General features: G+C 31.5%; 1 protein-coding gene across 5 annotated transcripts in view; it reads right to left on the bottom strand.

The window, feature by feature from the left end:
• Positions 1 to 11,182: 11,182 nt before the first annotated feature.
• The window catches only part of IPO8 (importin 8), a 134,430-nt gene continuing 119,343 nt past the window's right edge, over positions 11,183 to 26,269 (bottom strand). For 3 of the 5 annotated variants that reach the window (XM_031938112.1, XM_031938114.1, XM_031938113.1), the window contains 4 exons: positions 19,147 to 19,352; positions 15,096 to 15,299; positions 13,319 to 13,435; positions 11,183 to 12,247 (listed from right to left, as the gene is read on the bottom strand). In XM_031938112.1, the coding sequence (XP_031793972.1) occupies positions 12,156 to 12,247; positions 13,319 to 13,435; positions 15,096 to 15,299; positions 19,147 to 19,352 (619 nt within the window). In that variant the 3' untranslated portion in view covers positions 11,183 to 12,155. Of the gene's footprint in view, positions 12,248 to 13,318; positions 13,436 to 15,095; positions 15,300 to 15,960; positions 16,063 to 19,146; positions 19,353 to 26,269 lie in introns of those variants that run through there. The other 2 variants (XR_004229479.1, XM_031938115.1) reach the window with 2 other exon arrangements.

Raw genomic sequence — 26,269 nt, forward strand, 5'->3', positions numbered from 1 at the left:
TCCTCCTTGTAACAATGAGAAAGGTAAACAAAGCCAACCAATATATTAAACATGTCTAAAAGCAAATGCTAACATTCAGTACCTCAGAAATAGGATTCACTAACTTTTGGTTGTCATATCATGCTGCCGACAAGCTGAAGAATTAACTCTGATAGAAGGAAAAGAAGATCATGGATATAAGATGTTATGTTCACTAACCTACAGCACTTACCTATTTACCTGTACAAAAGGACTCTAGGTTTGTAGCTATCAAACTTCATTTTAACAAAAAGATACATTTCTTAGTTAGGTTATATTTAGAATCAGAAGATTTAGAAATAAAAGGGGCTTCAGAGATGATTTAGTTCAATCCCTCTATTTCATAGAGGAATAAATCAAATCTGTGGTAGTTAAAAAGATTTGCTTAAGGTCAAAAAACTCAAATTCTACTGAAGCTATTTAGAGAACAGCAAATACATATTACTCAGGGTCTATTGAATGCTATTAGTTATAGGTAGTAAGAATGAAATCCTTCATTATTACTTGGATTATATGTTTATTGAGTTTTGTTTATCTGTTTGAGATAAAAATCTATTGGCAACTAGGTGGCAGAGTAGAAAGAGCACTGGTCCTGGAGTTGGGAAAACTTGAGTTCAAATCTGCCTTCAGATCTTTTTGGATGTATGATCCTGGAGAAGTCAGTTAACCTTTATTTCCCTCAGATTCCTCAATTATAAAATGGAAATAACAATAGCATCTATCTCCTTAGGTTCTTGTGAGGATCAAATAAGATAATTGTAAAGCACATAGCACACAGAAAGCATTATGTAAATAAAGTATCTGGCACGTAATTATTAATCATTATTATTACATATATAGATAGGCCCACACAGTACAAAATTTTGATTATCCCATCCTAATGATTATAATACACATTCACAGTGTCACAGAGATATTCAGAACTTATGTAAATTAAGTTTCACAAATGAATGGTATAAAACAATTAGGGAAAATCAAAGAGGACTGATTTCAAAAACACTTTTTTTAAAATTATGATATCCATCAGAAATGGGCAGCTTTTCAGAATTCTTTAATAACTGGGATTCAAAGCCAAGAAAGCAGAGTAGTATTAGTGAAAATAACACCTAAAAACAAATTATGGAGCATCAAAACCAACAAAAGGACAGAGGGGAAATTTTCCAGCAAAAGACAATTGAGAATATCTGCAAGGAAAGTTTTTCTCACTAGAGTGAGAATGAAACTCAATCTACATCAGGTTACCTCTGGGAAAACAAGTTAACATGCAAGACAACACATTACATTCATGAGTTGTAGTCAGAAATAGCACCGTATTGCTAGTTATACTATAATAAAAACAATGAGTTACAGATACTTGGGTTATGGAATATTAGTGGCCATTCAATGAAACACAGAGCAATGAGCCAAATGGGAGAAAAGCCAAAAAGAAAAAATTTACTGGAGAAAAGAACTTCTTAAAAAGTATTTAATTTAAGAATTACTGGACTGACAATTACAATCAAAAGAAAGTTATCAATTGGTCTCAGACGGAAGAATTCAAAAAAGATTTTAAAAATCATGTAAGAAACAGAGGAAAAACTGGGAAGAGAAATGAGATTGATGCAAGAAAATCATTTAAAGGAGCCAACGGCTTGATAAAGTAGGCACAAAAAATACTGAAAGAAATAACACCTCAAAAACTGAATAAAACAAATGGTAAAAGAAGCACAAAAATTCAGTGAAGAGAAGAATGCCCTGAAAAGCAAAACTGGTCAAACAGAAAAAGAATAGGAAAAAATTTCAATGAAGAAAATAACTTCTTAAAAACTAAAACTGGCCAAATAAAAAAGGAAGTACAAAAATTCACTAAAGAAAATAATTCTGTAAGAATCAGAATTAGCACAGAACAAGATAGCCAATGACTATTAACAATCTAGTATTTGACAAATCCAAGGCCCCACCTTTTGAGATAAGAATTCACTATTAGACAAAAACTGCTGGGAAAACTGGAAACTAACATGGCAGAAAGAAGGCATAGACCCACACCTAATACCATATACCAAGATATGGTCGAAATGGGTTCAGAATCTAGACATAAAGAATGATAATATAAACAAACTAGAAGAACATAGGATAATTTACCTCTCGGACCTGTGGAAGAAGGAATTTGTGACCAAAGAAGAACTAGAGATTATTATTGATCCTAAAATAGATAATTTTGATTATATTAAGTTAAAAAGTTTTTGTACAAAACTAATGCAGACAAGATTAGAAGGGAAGCAATAAACTGGGAAAACATTTTTACATCCAAAGGATCTGATAAAGACCTCATTTCTAAAATATATAGAGAATTGACTCAAATTTATAATAGTTCAAGCCATTCTCCAATTGATAAACAGTCAAAGGATATGAACAGACAATTTTCAGATGAAGAAATTGAAACTATTTGTAGACACATGAAAAGGTGCTCCAAATCACTATTGATCAGAGAAATGCAAATCAAGACTATACACCTCTCAGAGTGGCTAAAATGACAGGAAAAGATAATAACACATGTTGGCGGGGATGTGGGAAAACTGGGACACTGATACATTGTTGGTGGAATTGTGAATGGATCCAACCATTCTGTAGAGCAATTTGGAACTATGCTCAAAAAGTTATCAAACTGTGCATATACCCTTTGCTCTAGCAATGTTTCTACTGGGAGTATATTCCAAAGAGATCCTAAAGGAGGGAAAGGGACTCACACTGCAAAAATGTTTGTGTGCAAAAAGGGCTCTCTTTGTAGTGTCAAGAAACTGGAAGAGTGGATGCCCAGCAATTGGAGAATGGCTGAATAAATTGTGGTATATGAATGCGATGGAATATTATTGTTCTGTAAGAAACGACCAGCAGGATGATTTCAGAGAGGCTTGGAGAGGCCTACATGAACTGATGCTAAATGAAATGAATAGAACCAGGAGATCATTATACATGGCAACAATAAGACTATACAACATACAATTCTGATAGATGTGGCTCTCTTTAACATTGAGCTGACTCAATCCAGTTCCACTTGTGCTGTGATGAAGAGAGCCATATACACCCAGAGAGAGGCACACAACATAGCATTCTCACCCTCTGTTGTTATTTGCTTGCATTTTAATTTCTCAGTTTTTCTTTTTCTTCCTTCTTGATCTGTATAATTGTATAAATATGTATGTATACATATATTGGATTTAATGTGTATTTCAACTGATTTAACATGTACTGGAGGGGATAGAGGGAAGGAGGGGAAATTTGGAACAAAAGGTTATGCAAGGGGTCAATATTGGAAAAATTACCCATGCATGTGCTTTGTAAATAAAAACCTTTAATAAAAAAGAATGAAAAAAAATAAAAATAAACAAGAAAAAAAATCAGAATTAGGCAAGTGGAAACTAATGACTCCATGAGATATTAAAAACTTTAATAAAATAAAAAAAAATGATTAAAAAAGGAATTAAATGTGAAATATTCCACTGAAAAACAACTGACCTCGAAATTAGATTGAGGAGAATTACCAGACTATTCAGTTATGATCACAAAAGGAAGCTAGTCATAGACATCATCTTTCAAAATATTATCAAGGAAAACCACCCTGGTGTAATAAGACCAGGTGGTAAAATAAAAATTAAAAGAATCCACCAATCATTTTCTGAGATTCCAAAATGAAAACTAAATGGAAAATTACAACTACATTCAAGGAAAAAATAATGCGAGCTGCCAAAAGGAAACAATTCAAATATCATGGAGCCACATTCAAAATAACAAAAGAATTAGCAGTTTCTACATTAAAGGATTTGAGAGCTTAGAATACGATATTCCAAAAGGCAAAGCAGCTAGGAGTGTAAACAAAAACCACCTATCAGCAAAACTGAGTATAATCCTTAAAGGGAGAAATAATGGGCTTTCAAAAAATCCTGATAAAAGAACAGTAACAATAATAACAAAAACAGAGCTGAACAGAAAATTTGATTATCAAATATACAAGACTCAAGAGAAGCAATAAAAAGGTAAACAGGAATGGGAAATCTTAAGAGATTCAATAAGATTAAATTATCTATATTCCTACATAGGAAAATGATATTTCTAACTCCTAAAAACTTTGTCATTGATTTGAATATCATGGAATGATTATCTAAAAACAATAATGAAAGGATGAGAAAGAGGAATGGATTAGGAAAAAGATGAAGAGAATCATAAAATAATATGTAATACATCACATAAAAGAAGTGTGAAAGAGCTTTTACTTTGGAAGGAGAAAAGTAGCTGGCATTAGAGGGAGGAAGAGTGACATGCAAACCTTATTGTCATAGAAATTGGCTCAAAGAGGAAATAATATACATGTCTGTTGAGTAAAGAAATCTATCTAACTATACAAGAAAGTAGGAGAGGAAGGGCATAAGAGAAGGGAGAAAAGCTAATAAAAGAGAGGATAGAATGGGGAAGTAAAGGAAACAAAACACTTGAGAACTAACAGCATAGAAGAAGAAAGACAGCAGCATAAATGGGGAAACAGGACAGAGACAAATACATAATAATCTAATTGTTAAAAAAAAATTAAAGTAAAAAACATTTTTGATAAAGACCTCATTGCTCATATATGAAAAACTGAGTCAAATTTATGGAATAAAAACTATTTCGTAATTGATAAATAGTCAAAGGATATGAACAGGCAGTTTTCAAACAAAGAAAAATACTTTAAATCACAACTGATAAGAAAAATACAAATTAAACAACTCTGAGGTACCACTTCACACCTATCAGATTGGCTATTATGATAGAAAGGGAAAATCTCAAAATGTTGTAAGAGACATGAGAAAACTGAAACACTAATCACTTCTGGTGGAATTGCATATTATTTTTCTTGGGTATTTTTGTATTTTCTTTCACAACACAGCTAAAACTGAAATATGTTTTGTATGATGCACATGTATAAAACTTTTATCAAACTGCTTATTTCTTAATAAAGAGGCAGGGAAGGTGGAAAGAGAAAAGGAATCTGGACCTCAAAAGTTTTCAAAAAGAAATGTTAAAAATTGTTTTCACAAGATCCACATGTGCAAAAATGCCCTTTTTGTAGTGGCAAGGAACTGGAAACTGATGAATGCCCATCAGTTCAGAAGTGGCTAAATAAGTTATGGTATATGTATGTTATAGAATATTATTGCTCTATAAGAACAGGATGATTTCAAAAAGGCCTGGAGAGATTTACATGAGCTGCTGCTAAATGAAGTGAGTAGAACCAAGAGAACACTGTACGCAATGACAAGAAGATTATGTAATGATAAACTCAAATGGACTTGGCTCTTCTCAACAATGAGGTAATTCAGGCCAATTTTTAATGGACTTGTGATAGAGAAAGCCATCTAAATCCAGAAAGAGGACTGTGAAGACTGAAAGTAGATCACAATTAGTATTTGCATCTTTCTTGTTGTTTGCTTGCTTTTAATTTTTCTTCCTTTCTCATTTTTTACACTTTTTGATCTGATTTTTCTTGTGTCCAGCATGATAAATGTGGAAATATGCATAGAAGAATTGATATGTTTAACATATATTGGATTGTTTGCTGTCTAGGGGAGGATAAATGTTGAAAACTATCTTTGCCTGTATTTTGAAAATAAAGCTACTATTAAAAACATTAAATTGTTTTCACATGTAACTGAGGAAAAAATTTAAAAAACATTTTTAAATGGAAAGATGAATTTACCATCAATGAAGAAAAAAATTAAAGTATTAGGAACTATTTTGCCCAAGTAAATGCTAATAAATCTGAACATCTAAGTTAAATGGATAAATACGAAAATATTAATTGTTCATATTAAAAGAAGAAACAGAACACTTAAATAACCTCATCTTAGAAAAAGAAACTGAACAAGCCAACAATGAACTCCCTCAGGAAAAATCCACAGGACCCAATAGATTCATAAGTGAATCATGCCAAATATTTGAAGAACAATCATTTCCAATATTATATAAACCATTTGCAAAAAATAGGCAAAGTAGTCTCATCAAATTTATTTTATGACAGAAATATGATGCTGCTAACTAAATCAGGAAAAGCTAAAACAGAGAAAGAAAACTAGAGACCAAGTTCCCTAATGAACACTGAAGCAAAAATTTTAAATTAAATGCTAGAAAGGAGAGCACATTAATATATTTCAAAGATCATACACTATGACCACATAGGATTTATACCAGGAATTACAGGCCTATTACAATATTAGGAAAATTAAACATAATTGACTATATCATAACAAAACAAATAGAAATCACATGATAATCTCAATAGATGAAAAAAAAAAAAAAGCTTTCAAAAAACAAGTGGATAGATCATTGGCCCTGAAGTCAGGCAGACCTCAGACATTTAACATTTACTAGTTGTGTGATCCTGCAAAAGTAAATTAATTCTAACTGCCTCACACATACACACACACAAAAAAATTTTTTTTTAAATTAAAAACAAACAAACATCCATTCCAATTAAAAACAGTAGGAGGCATAGGAATAAATGGAGTTTTTCTTAAAATGAAATAGGGATAAACTAGAATCTTTCTCTATATGATCAGAGATGAAAAGTAAAGTGACCCATTACTACCACTATTATTTAATATTGGCCTAGAAATACTGGCTACACACCTCTTTTCTAGAGGCAAAGAATTGAGGGAATGCCCATGGATTGGAGATTGACTCTACAAATTGTGGTATGTGATTATAATGGAATACTTTTGTGCTATAAGAGCTAATGAGGAGGTTATTCTCAGAAAAACCTGAAAAGAGTTCCATTAGCTAATGCAACATGAAATGTACTGTGTATAAAGTAACAGCAACATTATAAGATGATCAGACTTAGCTATTCTTAGCAATACAATAATTCAAGGCAATTCTGAAGGATTTATGATGAAAAATGCTATCCATCCCGAGAGAAAGAACTGATGATTCCTAAACAGAGACTGAAACATATTTTTTTTATTTTATTTTTCTTCAGATTTCAAATTAATTTTTTTAGCTGTTTTCTTTCACAACATGACTAGTCCAGAAAAGTTTTGACTGCACATATATAATCCATATCAAACTGCCTTTTCAATGAGAGATGGGAGGGAGGGAGAGAGAAAATCTGGAATTCAATGTTTTAAAAATGAATGTTAAGAATCATTTTTCCATATAATGGGAAAAATAAAATGCCAAATAAAAGAACAGGGAAAAAAAAGAAATGTTAATTATAGCAACAAAAGAAATTGAAGGAATTTAAATAGGCAATAAGAAAACAAAACTATCACATCTTGCAGATGCTATGACAATTCTAGCCAATCAACAATAAAATTACTTGAAATAATTAACAACCTTCACAGAGCTGCAAACTTAAGATAAGCCCACATAAAGCAGAGCATTTCTATATACTACTATCAAGGTCCAGAAGCAAGATATTGAAGGTGAAATTTCATTTCATGTAACTGCAAACAATGTAAAATACTTGGGAGCTTACCTGCCAAGACAAACCCTAGAACTCTATGAACACAATTACAAAACAGTTTTTCCACAAAGCTAGATCTAAACAGAAAAATATAAATTTTTCATGAGAAGACTGAGCTTAATACAATAAAAATGATAATTCTATCTAAATTAATTTATTTATTCAGTAACATATTGATCAAACTATTTCATGGAATCAGAAAAAACAGCAAAAATTCATCTGGAAGAATAAAGAATATCACAGGAATAAATGAGAAAAAAAATGCACAGGACTGTATACTAGACCGACCAGATTTCAAACTGTATTATAAAGTAATAATCATGAAAAACAATCTGATACTAGCTAAGAAATAGTGTATTAAAACAGTGTACTAGATTAGGTACACAATACACAGTAGTAAATGAACAAAGTGTTTGATTCATTCAAAGATCCAATCTTTTGGGACAAAATAGACGAAAATTATTGGGAAAACTAGCATTAGTTAAGGATAGACTAACATCTCACACAACACATCAAGATAAGATGAAAATGGATGCATGTTTTAGACATTAAGGTGACACCATAAGCAAACAAAGCAAACATGGAATAGTTTACTTGTGGAATCTGTTGATTAGAAAAGAATTTGGGACAAAACAAAAGATATAGAGCATTACAAGATGTAAAATGGATGATTTTGAATACATTAAATAAAGGTTTTGCACAAACAAAACTAATACAACCAGGATTAGAAAGAAAGTGGTAAACGGAGAGAGGGAGAGAAAATTTTACATCATCTCTAATAAAGGCCATATTCTCAAATAATTAAAAGAATTGAGTCCAATTTATAAGAATACAATTTCATAAATGGTCAAAGCATATGAACAGATAGTTTTCAGAAGAATGTTATAGCTATCTGTTGTAGCTGAAAAAAATGCTCTAAATCAATATTAATTAGAAAAATGCAAATTAAAACAACTCTTAAGGTACCACTTTACAACTATCAGATTGGCTAATATGACAGAAAAGGAAAATGATAAATATTGGAAAGTGGGGAAATTGGACACTAATTTATTGTTGGTAGAACTGAATCACTCTGGAGGGCAATTTGTAACTATGCTCAAAAGATTGCAAAACTGTATAAAATCCTTTGACCCAGCAATATTCGATATCGCAAAGAGATTAAAAAAGAAAAAGAAAAAGGATCTGTACCAAAAAAATTATGTAATAGCTCTTTTTTGTGATGGAAAAGAATTGGAAATTGAGGGAATGGTCATAAATTTGAAAACAGTTGAACAAGTTATGATTTGTGATTGTAATACAATACCATTATTTTATAAGAAATGATAAGTTGCATGCTTTCAGGAAACTTGCAATTGCATGAACTGATGCAGTTCTAATGAACAGAAGCAGAACATCATAGACAATAATAATAATACTGTATGATGATCAACTGTGAATGACTTCGCTATTCTCAAGTAATAAGATCCAAAACAATTCCAAAGGATTCATGATGAAAAATGCTATCTACAACTACAGAGAAAGAATTGGTGGGGCCTGAATGCATAATATTTTTCTCTTTATTTTTGTTATGGGAGCAAGTAGGCTCCCAATTTTTTTTTATTCTCTTATTTTTTTATGGATTGCGTTTTTGTTCATTTTGTGATTTATTTTTCACAATATGACCAATATGGAAATAAGTTTTACATGATTCTACATGTATAACTTATATCAAATTGCCATCTTAGGAAAGGGTCAGGAAAAGGAGGGAAGGGAAAGAACTGGGGGTTAACTTAAAAAAAATGTTAAAAATTGTTTTTACATATAGTTGGAAAAAATACTCAAAAAAAAATAAAATTTAGAAATGAGCTAATACTAAATGACTTTTTACAGTACTTTAAAGTTTGCAAAATACTTTACATATTTTTTTCATTTGAGGCTCACAGTATTCCTTTCATATAGTTATTATAGCTATTGTTCACTTTTTAGATAAGTAAACTGAGGTTCTAAAAGATTAAGTGATGTGCAATTCTGATGGACGTGGCTCTCTTCAACAATGAGATGAACCAAATCAGTTCCAACTGTTAGTAATGAAGAGAACCAACTACACCCAGCGAAAGAACTATGGGAAATGAGTGTGGACCACAACATAGCATTTCCACTCCTTCTGTTATTGCCCATGTGCATTTTTGTTTTCCTTCTCAGGTCATTTTTATCTTATTTCTAAATCTGATTTTTCTTGTGCAGCAAGATAACTATATAAATATGTATAGATAGATAGATAGATTGTATTCAACATAAACTTTAACACATTTAACATATGCTGGTCTATCTGCCATCTACGTGAGGGGGTGAGGGGAAGGAGAGTGAAAATTGCAACAGAAGATTTTGCAAGGGTCAATGGTGAAAAATTATCCATGCTTATGTCTTGTAAATAAAAAGCTAAAATAAAAATAAAAAAAGAATAAGTGATATGCTCTAAACTAGTGAGAGTTAAAAGCACAATCTGAATTTGAACTCTTCCTAATCCCAAGTACAACATTCTATTTCCAAAACTATGCCTATAGAAAAACAAGCTAAAATTTTTTAAGTAGTGGACTTTTGAGAATCTAGCTAGATTACCTCCACATTTAAGAAAATGCTTCATGTAGAAAAAGATTTCTGGTTATCAGCCTTCATTTTATTTTACAGTACATTCATAGGTTTATGTATTTCCAAGGGTAACTGGATGACAACGAATTTAGCACTACTGGTATTTAAATTCCACAACTACCCTGGCTTCAAAAACAAGATAAGGTGATACACATTTATATACATCTCCTTTTATCATAGTATAGAGAAAATGCAGCACAAGGAAATTCTGAAATCTCTTGCTTGTTTTGATAATTCATGAAATTATATATTAAAAGAGAACTGTATTATTGGAAATAAGTGGAATGGGGAAAGGAATGAAAGCACATAAGAAATCCTTAAAAACATCACTAGTGGAGACCCCTTATAAATGATATGAAATAACTTATGTTTACTTCTTGTGAGTAGAAACATTTTCTTTAATCCCTTGAATAGAGAAGGGCTGAGGATATGAGGGTCATTTAAATCTCGGTATACTATTTTCAAGACATTTCTGTCCATGACTCTAGAATAATAGATTTTTAAAAATCTAAAATGCCAAAAAGGTTGTATTCAAAAATGATAGTAATCCAGGGAAAAAATACCCTCAATAACTGAGGGGAAAATAAATGTTTCCCACTCAGAGAAAAAAACTTTTTTCACATAGAGGATAATACAACTAGAATTCAGATTGAGATTTTAAGTTCTGAAAATAGTAGTCAAACAAGAATTTCCATTTCAATGAATGAAAAATCTTCACAGTACTAACCAGAACTAAATTGTGATGGAAATAAAAATGTTCTGGTGTCTTTAACACATATAAAAAAACTACTATGGATATAAGACCCACTTGTACTTTTCTCTATGGAATATACATATGTTAGAACATAAGAGTTCAGCTGACCAATACAGTGAACTCCAGAAAAAAATTAACACACATAAAGTAGGTTACAAAAAACTAGCTGATATTTGGGAACATATGGAGTTAGAAGATTGGAATTAAAAAGACTAAAGAAAAGAGATGTGAGAAAAGGAGAAATAGGAAAGAAAGCTGAGATAATTTTCTGGCTTTTTTTGTTTCTTAGTTAAAAAGTTGATCCAAAATGTTTTAGACCCTACTGCTCTCAAAATACAGCTGGAATGATAATGGATTTTTTTTTTTTAAAGAAATGCCTCATACCCAGAAAGATGGCATGCCCAAATAGCATATATTTCTTCTGGGATTTCAATGTGCTTTAAATATAGCAACGAATTAATATAATTAAAATCACACGACTATATACATAGCTCCTTTACTGTTCACAACACCTGCTCATAAGTGTTATTACTTTCTGCCAGTAAGAGGGTCCTGAAGGTACTAGGATAATTCTCAGATTGACCGTCCCTGAAAGAAAAATCTTAAATCTTTTGGAACAGAAAAGGGTTTGAGAAGAGGCAAGTGTAGAGGAAATTGTGTAATAGTCTTCAAAAAGAAACATATGAACATTTTCACAAATGAAACTTTTATCAGTGCCATGCATATTTTACAAATCCTGAAGAAATTTCCCAGAGACATCTCTTGAGAGGGGTAGCAATTATGTTTTTAAAACCAAAGTGAATTATAACTAAACATCAAATAATAAATTCATGTAGTAAAATGCAGAACAGGAAAACACATAACCAAGTCATACAATATATGATTAAAAAACTGCAATGCACTCCATGTTTTGTTTTTGCTTTTTTTTTTTTTTTCCAGGCAATCCATGTACAACAGAAGGCACTGTTATCCAGGTATAAATCAAACAATTCTGCATGGCAAAAACCTGAGAAGTGCAATTTGATTCAAATCTACCTCAGTCAATCACCCTTTGGAGTATATCGTTGGTTTTTTAAGTCCAACATTTTTCTTTTTTAATTTCATACATTACTGTGGCTGTTTAAAATACCAGGATCAGGAAAAGGAGATAAAAGTGCTGCTTAAGGAAACTGGTAGAGCAAGACACTTAGGAAAACTCTAAATTCTTCCCCTTAACCCTCAAAAGTCAATAACCACTTGAAATAAAATCTAATGATGAAATTCAGTCTTTGAATTTTTTCTTCAATTGTTGCTAGGTATAGTCCCAAAGTTAAATGCTGAAAGGATGCCTTTATTATCAAAGGTGAAGGCTCCTTGTTCAATCTTCTTTGTCTCTAGAGTTGACCAAAAAAAAAAAAAAGAAAGTAAAAAAACAAAGAAAAAAAACAAAGTTGTAAAAAATTGAAAATAATCTCCAAATATCCCCTCCTCTCTTTTAAAATTTAAGAACTCTAAGTGGGACTTGTGAGGACTTCAAATGTCCTTGTGAATTTGACCTCTTTTAAAAAAAAAAAGTTCTATGCCAAAAATTATCTATCTACTGCCTAATCTGGTAAAAAAAAAATTTACTAAATGATGAGGAAAAAAGCAAGTTTCAAAGCTATTACATTAGATTTATTATTCTACGACTATGAAAAATAATACTAATAATAACTATTGCTTAAATATTTTAGGGATATGTGACTTACAAAGCACTTTCCTCATATGATCAAAAAGGCACAACTATCATTAACGTATACTAGATTCTAAGTTCTTATAAAAGCAGGGATTGCATATTCTTTTCAAATTCATTACTACTACCATATATAACTGCTAATACACACTAGATATCAAAAAAATATTAATTTAAATGAATATACAAATTTTTTTTGAGATTTATAGGCCTCTAGTCTTAGCAAATAATTTAGTAAAAGAGGTACTTTTTTTAAGACTAAAAAAATTACTTTCCTAACTCTAAAGCCTAAGTTCCTATTTTCGTTTATATTCTAAATGTTAAATAAGCATGCTTGTAAGCTTTACAATTGTGCTTTTTAGTTACAAAACGTTTCAGTAAGATACCATTGCCTATTACTAACATTTCTGAATTATACTTTTATAGTCTCCATACATATATATTTCTCCAGCTCAAATATCTACTTTTCAAGAAAACAACAGCAAAAATTCAACCCTAAAAACTAGGCCATATTCTTGTATAATAAGATCCTGCACTCAAGAGTAATAAAAGTACTATATTCATATATACTTCCAGAAATAACTTGTTACCCAGAATTAACCTTCAGAACATCTAGCTCAGATTCTATCAGTTTTATTTATAAAAGAGAAGATAAATTCTTTTTCCAAATCAGAAGCAACCAGTCTAACCACCTATCCTAATGTATACACTTAAAAACAATTAAACAACTGACCTGCAGCATTTCTCCGGTGTTCGGCCAATGTGTAAATTTCCTGTAATGCTTTCTTCTGTTCTTCACTTAGTGGTGCTGTCAACAAATGGTACCAGGAAGCATCCCGTTGTTGCACATCTATGAAAGGGGGTGTGGGAGGGGTAGAAAAAAGAAACCAGCCCCCAAAACAAAATGATAAGTTATGTAACTGACAAATATCATTTTATGGCTATAATACCATGAAAAAATGATGATAGGAAATGTTTTTAAAAGTAGTTAGAAGTTGCAAAACTATATGTTGGTGGCATTCAGGAAAACAATAAACCATTTAAGTACTTTTTATGTATCTAATACATATATACAAATTGTTGATTGTTGTCCTTCATTCTTGGAGAAGACCAAAATGATATCATTATATTAGAGTCAAGTTAGTGTGTCCGACTGTGGCTAATCATATCCAAATACAGAAGGGGACACAGGTAAGACTTTGCTAACTTTCATCTTTATGTCTCCCTTTGCTGGCTGTATTTCTTGCCTCTTAAATAGCAATGTTTCCCAGAGGTTTAGTACTTAAGTCTTCTGTTCTTCTCTCTATATGTGTATACTCTCACCCTCAAAGATCCTATACTCAAGACTTCAACCATAATTTCTAAATAAAATAACTTGTAAATCTAAATTTCCATCCCAAACTTCTAATCTTACTATCTCCAAATGCTTTATCCACTTAGATGTTTTTATATTACCTCAAACTCAATTTGTCTACATTGAAATTCATCACTTTCCCAATATGAGTTGTAGCCAATGAATTCTTTATTCTTGTTAATGATATAATTCCCTCTCAAACTACTCTTAAATAGCTTGCGTCATTTTTGCCTTTTCCTTTGGATTCCACACATATAACTACTGTTTTTTCTCTTAGTGAATCATATTCCACAGTTTAGTACTTGATTAATCACTCAACAAATATGTTATGGGTCAGGTACTGTATTAAGTGCTGAGTGTACAAAGAAAAGCAAAAATATAGTCTCTAGCCTGAAGGAACTCACCTTATAATGAAGGAAACATTTAACATGAAACAATATATAAATAACTATGCAAACAGAAGATATATACAGTGTACTTGGAAAGTAACTTTAGAGAGAGAGTGTTTGCAATAAGAAGGACTAAGAAAGGCCTTTTGAATCAAGTGGAAATTAAGCTAAGTTTGGATGGGGCCAGGAAATTGAAGAGATGAAGAAAGAGAACAAGACTAGGCACAAGGGATGGCCACAGAAAAAGTTGAGAGGTGGAGGGTCATATTTGAGGAGTAAGTAACTAGTATCATTGAATTTATAGTATATAGAAGGGAGAAAAGGTATAAAAAGATTGAAAAGTCAGGAGAAGATCAGGTAATAAAGATCTTTAAATGTCAAATATAGCATTTCATATTTGATCTTGGAGACAATAGTGAACCACTGGACAGACTTCTAAGTAAGGGATGATATAGTCAAATCAGAGCTTTAGGAAAATCATAATGCCAACTGAGTCAAGACTGTATGAACATAGATACAAATTTAAATGCCCAGTAATTAAAAAAGAATCGCATTTTCACTATATGCCTTTAAAAATATACTACTTTACTACAGAAATGAAAAGTTTTGAAATGTCATAATCAAATGCTCCTTAAGAACTGCTTAGTATAATTGCTGTATACAAGGTTTACTATTAATTATAAACTATTCCTAAAAATTTTTTGAGAAAATCAACTTAAAAATTAATATATATTATTTTACTAATGATTCAAGACATGAAGACATACTTAACAGAGCCTGTGTAAAAAACTGATATTCATCGACACTATCTTCAAGATCAAGTGGAGTGCTGAATCCTTCAAGAGCAGTTTCTTCTAAAACATCTTCATCCCAATCATCATCTTCTTCTTCATCTTCATCTCCTCCTCCATTATTCTCATGCATTGTTTGACTAGTTTCATTTGTATCTTCCTCATCACTTGGAATTTCCTCTGTAAACCCATTTAGTATTTAAAATAAAGATTGCCCAAAAATAAATATTTAATATACTGAAGAATTTGAATAATTATGATTGTAATAACAACAATAATCATTTATGCAGTACTTTACAATTAGCAAATCATTCTCTATATTATCTCATTTGAGTCAAATAACAATTTCAATAAATCAAACCCAGGTAGTCACTGTTCTATGAAGGCTTATAGTAAAAATAACAAAAACAATTTTCAAGAAATAGGAATGAGAATACCATATAGCTTGTTTAAATTACACACATGAAACTATATAATTAATGTCTTTAGCTAATTTTTAATTTTTCCCTTCCCTCCCAAAATTGTAACCAACAATTCCTAAATATTGTTTCTATAATGTTTCTATTGTAATTCTATACTGCTTCCTTATACTGATTATGATTACTAAGGGATTTGTTTTTAACAAAAGATTCTTTATTGAACTTCATTTTTCTTAAAAGAAACATGAAATAATTTCTGTTGTTCACTTTTAAAAATTAAGTAATAATAACCACCAAGTACATGCTATTTAACTACTTAGCTAAGTTGTTCATGAACTGATGAAAATTTTCAAATTAGGAGGTCATTACTGCTACTAAAATGGTGAAAATACAAAAATGCAAAGAAAACATAAAGTAGTTACCTTTGTGTGGGTTGAAAAGATAAAAGCTGAATTGCATGTTACCATGGATTGGTTTCTGTTTTCAGTACCAGTCTGTTCATAGCAGTTAGACCAGTACTGTAACTGATAGGAAAGCAGACTTCAGTCTCAACCTTTCATAGGTTGAGACTGAAATATATAAAATACACATACGCAGTAAATAAACAACATGGACTACTGGGGAGGAAAAAAGCCCCCAAATGAGAAAAAACATGGAGATAATGCAAGCTTCAAAGTACAAATTTTGAATCTATCTCTAAAAGTACCACAGGGAAGTACCCATGATATTTCATAAACTTAAGGGTAATTTTGGTATGAAGAAAGCAACCAAAATAAGTCTGAGCTAAATAATTTTAAAATATGATATAAAATAATTTATAGTCAAACCTTCAACTTTCTACCATCTCAGAATTAAAAATTAAGAAAACGAAACTTAAAAAATAATTTCCTACTTCTACCTATGTTACAGTGGCTGTTGATAGTGGCTAAAAAAGTCAGACCCAGAGAACTGTATACTGTAAACTAAAAATAGCATTCTCTTGCTTATAATGGTTTGCAATTTTACTAAACTCAAAATATACACTAATGTAAAATCACATTAACTATAAAATCATTATTTAAGCAAATTTAGGGAAACTAATGAGTTAATAAGTATTTGTTAAACACCTGCTCCATGTCAGGCACTGTGGTAGATAATTGGGAAACAACAACAAAAATGGAATATTTTCTTATCCTCAAGAAACTTGCATTCTATCAGAAGGAATAAAACTTTTGAGGGGAAACATATATGAAGATACAGAGGCTTTTTTTTGCATATGGAAGATAATCAAAAAAGCCTCCTTTCATTGTGGTATTTGAACTGAGCTTTGAAGGGAACTATTAAAGGAGAACATTCCAAGCATGAGAAATGAACCTGTGTCAAGGCACAGAGATAATAACTGAAACAGATTCAGACAGTTCTCAATTTCTGAAGGGAACCATTTCTTAGATCTCTATGAAAAATGATTTTTGTGGAATATGAACTTGGTGGGGAAGATAGCGTAGGGGAGGTAAGAAGAGGGCTGAGGACCTGCAGAGGGAGGAAGTCAGCACATAGATCAAATACATGTGGGGGTTTAGGGACTGAAAACAAGAACAGAAGGAGGAATATGCTGAACAGAACCAGTCACCTGGGGGTCTGTTTAGAGCCAAGTGGAAGGGAATATATTCTCTGGCTTTTACTTGGAAGGTTTTTGTTTTGGGATTGTCAGCACGGAGATCAAAGACATGTGGGGGTGGACACAGAGCACTGAGACAAAGGACAGGAGCTTAGAGAAAAAGCATAGAACTGTAAGAACTGTACAGTAAAGTTAACATAATGTGCTTTTTTGGAATGTAGTTTTCTTTCAGAATTCTTCATATAAAAGTCAAATTTACCTAATGTGAATTTACATAATGTGAGAACTGTCCTATGAAGAATAGTTAGTAGACTAGAATGGAATATAGAGTATGAAGGGAAGACAAAATCAGGCACAAAAGACAGGTTGAAACCAGACTGTGAAGGTTTGACCCAAATGAAAAAGTCTATTTTAGATCTTAGAAATAATAGTAAGCTACAGGAGCTAGCTGAGTAACATAGTCAGACCTGCTTTTGAGAGCTATTACTCTGGCACCTGTGTAGAAGATAAATTAAAGAAAAGGGAAGTCTTTAGGCAAAGAGTGTAATAAAAAGGTTACAGGTCTGGATATATGATAAGAACCTATCCCAGAGTGGAGACCATGTGATTAGAATTTAAAACTTGTTTTAAAACAATTATGATATGTTTTCTAGAATCATACTAATTATTCACAACCAGAAAAGAAAAGAAAGCAGAGCTACTTCTTGTTCTTACCCCAAAGAGCAAGTAGCAAAGGAATGCTTCACCTCTGTGACAAAAAAGGCATCCCCATCCCCACTGAGTATAATGCTGCCATTATTTCTCTAACCTCTACCCAATTTAAAGTTGTACCTAGTATGGATAATTTTTATCTCCCACAAAAGAGGACATAATAAAAATGATAAGTCAACTCATTTTAGAAAAAAATGTGTCATTTTATGACAATGAGCAAAAAATCCTTAATTTGTAAAATGAAGAGGTAAGATTGGTCCCTAAAGTTTCTTCCAATTTGGGAATTCTGGGGAATTAAATTCTATGGGAGATTCAAATTATTAGCTTAGTGAAGGAATTATTATTATTCAAATTCCGAATTTATAATGTGCTTTTAAATGTTTTCCTAGAAATAAGTCTTAAAAAACTGATTCAGTATAATCAGACTTATACTTTGTTTTTTATAACTATAATAATATGATTCTATAGGTTCATGGTACTATTTTAACTCTCTTTTTTAAACTTCCTATCATCTCCTAAATACTTAGTCTAAATCCATTATAATTTGAACCCAATTCAAAATATACTAAGCTACTAACTTTAAATGAGTCACAATTATCACACATGAAAATTAGCTAGCTAATGTCCATTTAAGAAAAACAAGTATCTCTACTAACTCCCAAGTTTAGGCTTTTGTTTTCAATATAAGTATTTGCTTCTTCAGTGAAAGCTGTCATCTCTAAAAAGCTGTCATCTCTAAGTATTATAGTACGTTAAAACAATCTAATTGACATAATTCCAGAATATTTTAATTTTTCTGTTATAAAAGATACTATTTTATTAAGTCTAAAAAATTTTGAAAATTTAACACTATCCAATAACTAATGGACTAGATTAAAAATAAATATTACAACACTCATTGAGATACAATTAATGGCAAGTAAGCCATTTGACTAATCACAAAGATTCATGAGATTAAAGGAAATTTACTCTATGTTTAAGGTGCCAAATAGATTAGAATTAAACTTGGAAGGAAATTTATGTTCAGTCAAAATTTAATTGTACTAACAGGGGAAGAAATATGGGATGATGGCTAGAGACCCAGCTTTGAACTTGGGAAGAACTAGATTTAAATCCCACTTCTGACCCATACTGGTTCTGTGAACCTGGACAAATTGCTTAGTTTCTCACTGCAGAGCATTGAGAAGACTCTAAATTACACCAAAAACGTAGTCAACATACATAGAGTGGGGTTCATCACTAGTAGTTCTCTATATAACTGAATCCAAAAGTCCAGACTAGAAAACAAAAGTGACTTTACCATTATCTTCTACATCTGCCTTTTCCTCTTTAGAATGATGTCTTTGGTCTGTAAGCTGTCTAGTAGTACAGACTTGTTTGAGGCCCAAGAAAAGAAAAAGAATTGAAGGAACAATTTGTCCAGCCACAGCATCTACTGCAGGAGGTCGATTTTGTAATTCCAGCAAGATGCTCAGACCTATAATACACATCTTCCTGTCATGATGCCTAAAAATAAACAAAATAATGGCATTAGCAATGATTTGGAAAACAAAATCATTATAAATGTTATTAGGAAAAAATTAGTAAATGACCAAAAAATGTCAAAGCACAATTCACTTACAAAAATAAAATGTTTCATCATAAAACTGATGTTTTGTTGTTCTTTGAAATGTTGTGTGTAATTCAAGGTTTTGAAAACTGATTCACATCTTTAATGAACTAAAGGAGCTTACTATTTAAAAGAAACTTGTATTAATATTATGTTTGTACTTTGGCAAAACAGATTCCCTTAAAGCATATTTGCCTATATTTGATATAATACAGTATGCCAGAAAAGGATTTAGTCTATTGGAATTTTTTATAATGACTAATCTACATAAATGTTCTGCATTTACTCTAAATACTGAACGCAGTCTCCCGGAGGTAATAGGATACTGAGCACTGCTAAAATAGGATACTGAGCACTGCTAAAATAGGATACTAAGCACTGCTAAACACTCTACAGCAAATATGACTTATTTGCCATTCTAAACACAAAAAGTTTAACTATAGTAAAATAGCCTGACAATACAGACAACCTTATATCATGTGCAAGAAGATAATTTTGTTGTTTCCTTACCTATAATTATTCCCTCAATTTCTTTCTTGTTAATCCTTTAGTTAGATATGTCTATATCTAAAAAAAAGATATGTTAACATCCCTTACTACTGCTATCTTATAATTTACTTCTCTTTCTAATTTGATTTTCTTTAAATTTAGATGCTATGTTACTGGGTTGCATACATATTACATATTGGTATTAATTTATTATCTATGGTGACTAAATATAATTATAATTCCTTGCTTACCTTTCATAGTAGTCCTTTTTGCATATAGTAATTCTATGTCAAACAACAAAACTCAGCAAGAAAGGGCTAGAAAGAGAACTTGTTTTCAGAATACAGAAGCTACAAAATATTTACATGCTTAACCTCCACTTTCCAGGGAAAGTATGAATTAAACTATAAAACACTTTTTGCAGATATAAAGACAGACCTAAACTATCAATTACTCATGAGTAGAAGAAGCCAATAATAAAAAATAATAGCACTATCTAAATTAATTTACTTATTCAATGTTGGACCAAACCTTCAAAAGAATATTTTATAGAATTAGAAAAAAGTATAAGGAAAAGAAAAAGAATAAAGGACAAAAGATAAAGAATCTTAAGAGTAATAAAGAAAAAAGAGGAAGGAGAGGGGTCTGTCAATAGCAGATTTCAAATTCTTCCCCAAAGTTGTGATAATTAATATCATTTGGTAATAATGTGATAATAGCCTATTCCTATAATCCCTGTTTGAGGAAGGTAAAATTGACAGATCATTTCGAGTTTCAGAATTCTGAGGTGTGAGTAAATAAAAAATAAAAATAAAAAAAGTCAAATAAATGTCTGCAATAAATCTAACTCAAATATCATGAGGCTGCAGTAGTCATTAGGTTGTCAAAGGAAGGAATCTATGCAGGCCTCACTAACTCAAGTTAAAGCTTCCATGCCAACAGGTACTGAGATCATTCTTTTGAATGGCCACTGAACCTTCAACTTAAGCAAAACAGAGACCCAAGCATATGACTGAGACAGAGAGACAGAGATTTGGCAGACTAAAAAAAAAAAGACATCAATAAACAGTTCAAGTATATGATATATAGACACAAAGAAAATCAATAGCATAATGCTTAATAAATCCAAAGATCCTAAGTTGGAAGAGAGGAATTCACTAAATAAAGAAAATTTCTGGGAAATTGGAGAGTAGTTACAAACACCAAATAGACATATGACAAACATACAAAAGTACATAAGTAAGGAAGAAGGAAGAAATTAAATTTCACAATTATGGATAGGAGAATTCATGATTAAACAAGTGATAGAATCACAAAATGAACAACTTTAATTACATAAAATTGAAATTTTTTTTCCCACAAATAAAACCAAAACAGGTAAAATTAGAAAGGAAATAAGAAACTGGGTGAGTATGGGGTCAGGAGAGATCTTTGCAGTAAATTTCTCTGATTAAAAAAAAAAAAATAGAAAAATAATTAAATAATATGAACAGTTTTCAAAAGAAATTTAAGCCATCAACAATCATATAAAAAAGTTTTAAGTAATTTGGGAAATGAAAATTAAAGCAAATATGAAATTTCACCTCATATCTATCTGACTGGCAAAATAAGACAATAGAGAAAAATGACATGTTAAAGAGGCTGCAGAAAAGCAGCTACAAAATAGTGTACTGGTGATAAAGCTGGTAACTGGTCAAGCCATTCTGGAAAGCAAAATGGAACTATGTCCAGAAAGTTCCAAACTTTCTGTTTCACCCAGCTCTATTGCTACTAAGCCTATCCCCCAAAGAAAATTTTAAAAAAGAGAAAAAGGATCTATGTGTTTAAATATTTATTTAATTAATTTATTAGTTATTTAAATAAATACATATCTAAAAATGTTTATAGAAGGTTTATGGCAGGTTAGAAAGAAAGGGAGGATCGTATGGAGGGATGATTAAACAAACTATGGTATATGAATCTAATGAATATTCCTGTGCCATAAGAAATGATGAAATATCCAATTCCAGAGATAACTGGGAAGATCTTTATAAACTATTGTAGAGCCAAGAGTGTAGAACTAGCAGAAAAATTAATAAACTGCAAAAAACATTCAAGAAAAAAGTTTTCTTTTTAAAGACTTTAGATCTATTATCAGTGTAATAATAAGCCACAAATTTAAAATTCAAAAACAAAACAAGCCACTCATCATTTGCCTTACTCAACTCCTAATAAGGGTGATAAACTTGAATTTAGAAAGAGACATACAACTTTTGGACATGGTGAATATAAGAAATTGTGTTTCCAAACTATGCAGATATAGAGGAATTATTTTTTAAATATATGATTAATGGAAAAAAAGGTTAACGGTAGGAATAGATTAATTTTTAATATTTATTAGTTCAAAAAATTTTTAAGAAAAAAAAATCAAACAGGATGTCCCCTAATTTTCATGTTCCAAGGCTTCTTCACATTTTTGTGCTATTTATTCCTTTGAATACACTTTTCACATATATACATTATTTTATTTGTTCCTAGAGTCTAATCATGAAGCAAGAGTAAAAGAAAATTATTGAAGCAGCTGCATGCTCAATTGGTTTGGATCAAGAGCCCTGAGGAAAGGCTCCCAATTTTATTTTTCCTTATAAGGTATTTAAATCTGCCTCTCTCCAACTTTCACCCACAAATTCTTGCTTGCAGTTTTTAGGCAAAGCAGAACAAATCTAATCCTTATTCCACAAGATAGTTTTTTTTTTTTAATTAAAGATAGAAAGCCTGATCATGTCCTTCTTTAATATTCACTTCTTCAAGTAAACATTCTCAGTTCCTAAAATTAATATGGTTAACATGGGAATTTAATTTGCTCCCCTATACACATTAAGGAGATTTTGTTGGGGGCAGAGCCAATAGGGCAGAGAGGACACATGCTTCTCCCAAGACCTTCAGTTAATTAACAAATCTAGCCTCTGAATTAGTTCTGCAGTGACAGAATCCACGAATTTTGGGAGTGCAACAAATTACCAGCAAAAGATAATTTCAAAGATCGCCAGAAAAGGTCTGTTTGGGTTGGACAGAAGGAGGGAGGTGGCTAAGTGGAAGCAGGCCAAACACCAACACCAGCACATGCTGTGCAGACCTAGGGCGGGATGTGGACTCTGTGGGGCTATGCTGAGAAGATCAATGAACTGGGCTTACAACTAAAAAAGCTAAAAAAAAGAACAAATTAAGAACCCTCAAATAACAAATTTGAAATTCTGAAAATAAAAGGTGTGGTGTTTTTCTTCTTTAAAATATAATATGAAGGTTCTTTATGGGAGCAGGTTTCTTGGGGAAGTAATCCTAGTATCAGTTCAGATCAATAATCACCCCAAATGCAGCCAGGTGATAAAAGTTCAAACGTTTATTTTCTCCTTCCAAAGTAGCCCAGTTAGTTTTTCTTAGAGGCCTATCTTTCTGCTTGGTTCCAAGAGCTCTTGCAGTTGTCCTTTGCCTCTGCTTTCTTCAGCCTCCAACCAGCACCAAGGTGAAAGTTGGAATGAATCTAACTCCACTTCCAAGAGTGGGCTTGTAGGCTTCCTCCCAGAGTGCTCCTGGCTCTCAATCTCCCAGAGTGCTCCTCTCTGACTCTTGGCAATGTTCCAAACTAACTCACTTGAAGCTCTAAGAGCTTCTATATATATGATCTCCCAAAGGTTAACTCCTTCCGAGGGAAGGATTAAGCTCCCTTAATGTGAATTTGGATATCTCATACTAAACCCTGAAATCTCCAAAACTTGTGAACTCCAATGAGTACTTAAATACATTAGTGAGCTAGAGGATTTGCTAAGTACCATGCTAAATTAGCACTTCATAAGGATTACAACAAAAAGGAGAGATTATTAAAATTGAAAGTAAAAAACTATTGAATTAATAAATAAAACTAAGAATTGGTTTTATGAAAAAACCAACAAAATAGGTAAACCTTTAGTTAATTTGATTAGAAAAAGGAAAGAAGAAAATCAAATTGTTAGTCTCAAAAATGAAAAAGGATAACTTTCTACCAATGAAGAGGAAATTAGAGCAATAATTAGGAGTTACTTTACCCAATGTTATGCCAATATATTTGACAACATAAGTGAAATAGAGGAATATCAACAAAAATATAGATTACCCAGATTAACAGGAGAGGAAATAAGTTACTTAAATAGTTCCATTTTAGAAAAAGAAATAGAATAAGCTATTAATCAACTCCCTAAGAAAAAATCCCCAGGACCAGATGGATTTACATGTGAATTCTATCAAACATTTAAAGAACAATTAACTCCATTGTTATATAAATTATTTGAAAAAATAGGGAATGAAGGAGTCCTACCAAATTCCTTTTATGACACAGACATGGTACTGATACCTAAACCAGGTAGGTTGGAAACAGAGAAAGAAAATTATACACCAATCTCCCAAAAGAATATTGATACAAAAATCTTAAAATAAAATATTAGCAAAGTGATTACATAAAATTAATCCCAGGATAATACACCATGACCAAATAGGATTTATACCTGGAATGCAGGGTTGGTTCAATATTAGAAAAACAATTAGCATAATTAACCATATCAATAACCAAATTAACAAGAACCATATGGTTATCTCAATAGATGCAGAAAAAGCATTTGATAAAATCCAACATCCATTCCTATTAAAAACACTAGAGAGTATAGGAATAAATGGACTTTTTCCTTAAAACAGTCATTAGCATCTACTTAAAACCATCAGTAAGCATCATATGTAATGGTGATAAACTGGAACCATTCCCAATAAAATCACGAGTGGAACAAAAATGCCAACTGATAAATGGTCAAAGGATATTTTCAGATGAAGAAATTGAAACTATTTCTAGTCATATGAAAAGGTACTCCAAATCCACTATTTGGAGCGCCAAATCAGGGAAATAAAAATTAAGACAACTTTGAGATACCACTATATACCTGTCAGATTGGCTAAAATGACAGGAAAAAATAATGATGAATGTTGGAGGGGATGTGGGAAAACTGGGACACTGATACATTGTTGGTGGAACTGTGAACTAATTCAATCATTCTGGAGAGCAATTTGGAACTATGCTCAAAAAGTTTGATCCAGCAGTGTTTCTACTGAGCTTATATCCCAAAGAGATCTTAAGGAGGGAAAGGGACCCACATGTGCAAAAAATGTTTGTGGCAGCCCTTTTTGTAGTAGCTAGAAACTAGAAACTGATTAAATACCCATCAATTGGAGAATGGCTGAATAAATTATGGTATATGAATGTTATGGAATATATTATTGTTCTGTAAGAAATGACCAAAAGGATGATTTCAGAGAGTCCTGGAGAAAATTACATGAATTGATGCTAAATGAAATAAGCAGAACCAAGAGATCATTATATATGGCAACAATAAGACTATACAATGATCAATTCTGATGGACATGGCTCTCTTCAACAATGAGATGATTCAAACTGGTTCCAATAGTTCAGTACTGTAGAGAGCCATCTATACCCAAAGAGAGGACTATGGGAACTGAGTGTGGATCACAACATAGCATTTTCACTCTTTCTGTTATTGTTTGCTGACATTTTTGTTTTCCTTCTCAGATTTTTTCTTCTTTCTAGACCCATTTTTTTTCTTGTGCAGCAAGACAACTGCATAAATATGTGTGTGTATAGATATATAATTATAGATATAGGATTTAACATATACTTTAACATATTTAACACGTATTGGACTTCATGCCATCTAGGGGAGGGGGTGGGGGGAAGGAGGAGAAAATTTGGAACAGAAGGTTTTCCAAACATTTTCAGCATTGAAAAATTATCCATGCATATGTTTTGTAAATAAAAAGTTATAATAAAATTTTAAAAAGGGTTTTGTTTTTCATTTCTCTTTTCAGTGTGATGAGGAAATAATTAAAGGGGACTAGATAATAGGTATATTATCCACCATCACTCTACCCAAAAAGAAAAGAAGAAATGATAGAAAAAATGATATAAGTAAAAAAGCTTTGAAAGTTATATTCTGAATATACCATTTACTTATAAAGATAAATCAAGCTTTATATAGTAAAATTTCAGCTTTATATCTAGCATCTCCTAGTCCACAATGAATTTGGAAATGCTTTTTATATGGCACTGAAATTCAAAATAAAAATTTAGAATTAAATTGAACATCCCTCCAAACACTAATCTGTACATAACCCTTGCTCTGCAATATCAGTAATAAGTATATGCCACAAAGAGACCAAAGAGGAAAGGAATCTATTTGTATATAAAAGTATTTATATAGCACCTCTTTTTATTGTAGCATAGAACTAGAAACATATGGCATCCATCAAT

The sequence above is a fragment of the Sarcophilus harrisii genome, chromosome 5 (genome assembly GCF_902635505.1).
Source record: "Sarcophilus harrisii chromosome 5, mSarHar1.11, whole genome shotgun sequence".
Lineage (NCBI taxonomy): Eukaryota > Metazoa > Chordata > Mammalia > Dasyuromorphia > Dasyuridae > Sarcophilus > Sarcophilus harrisii.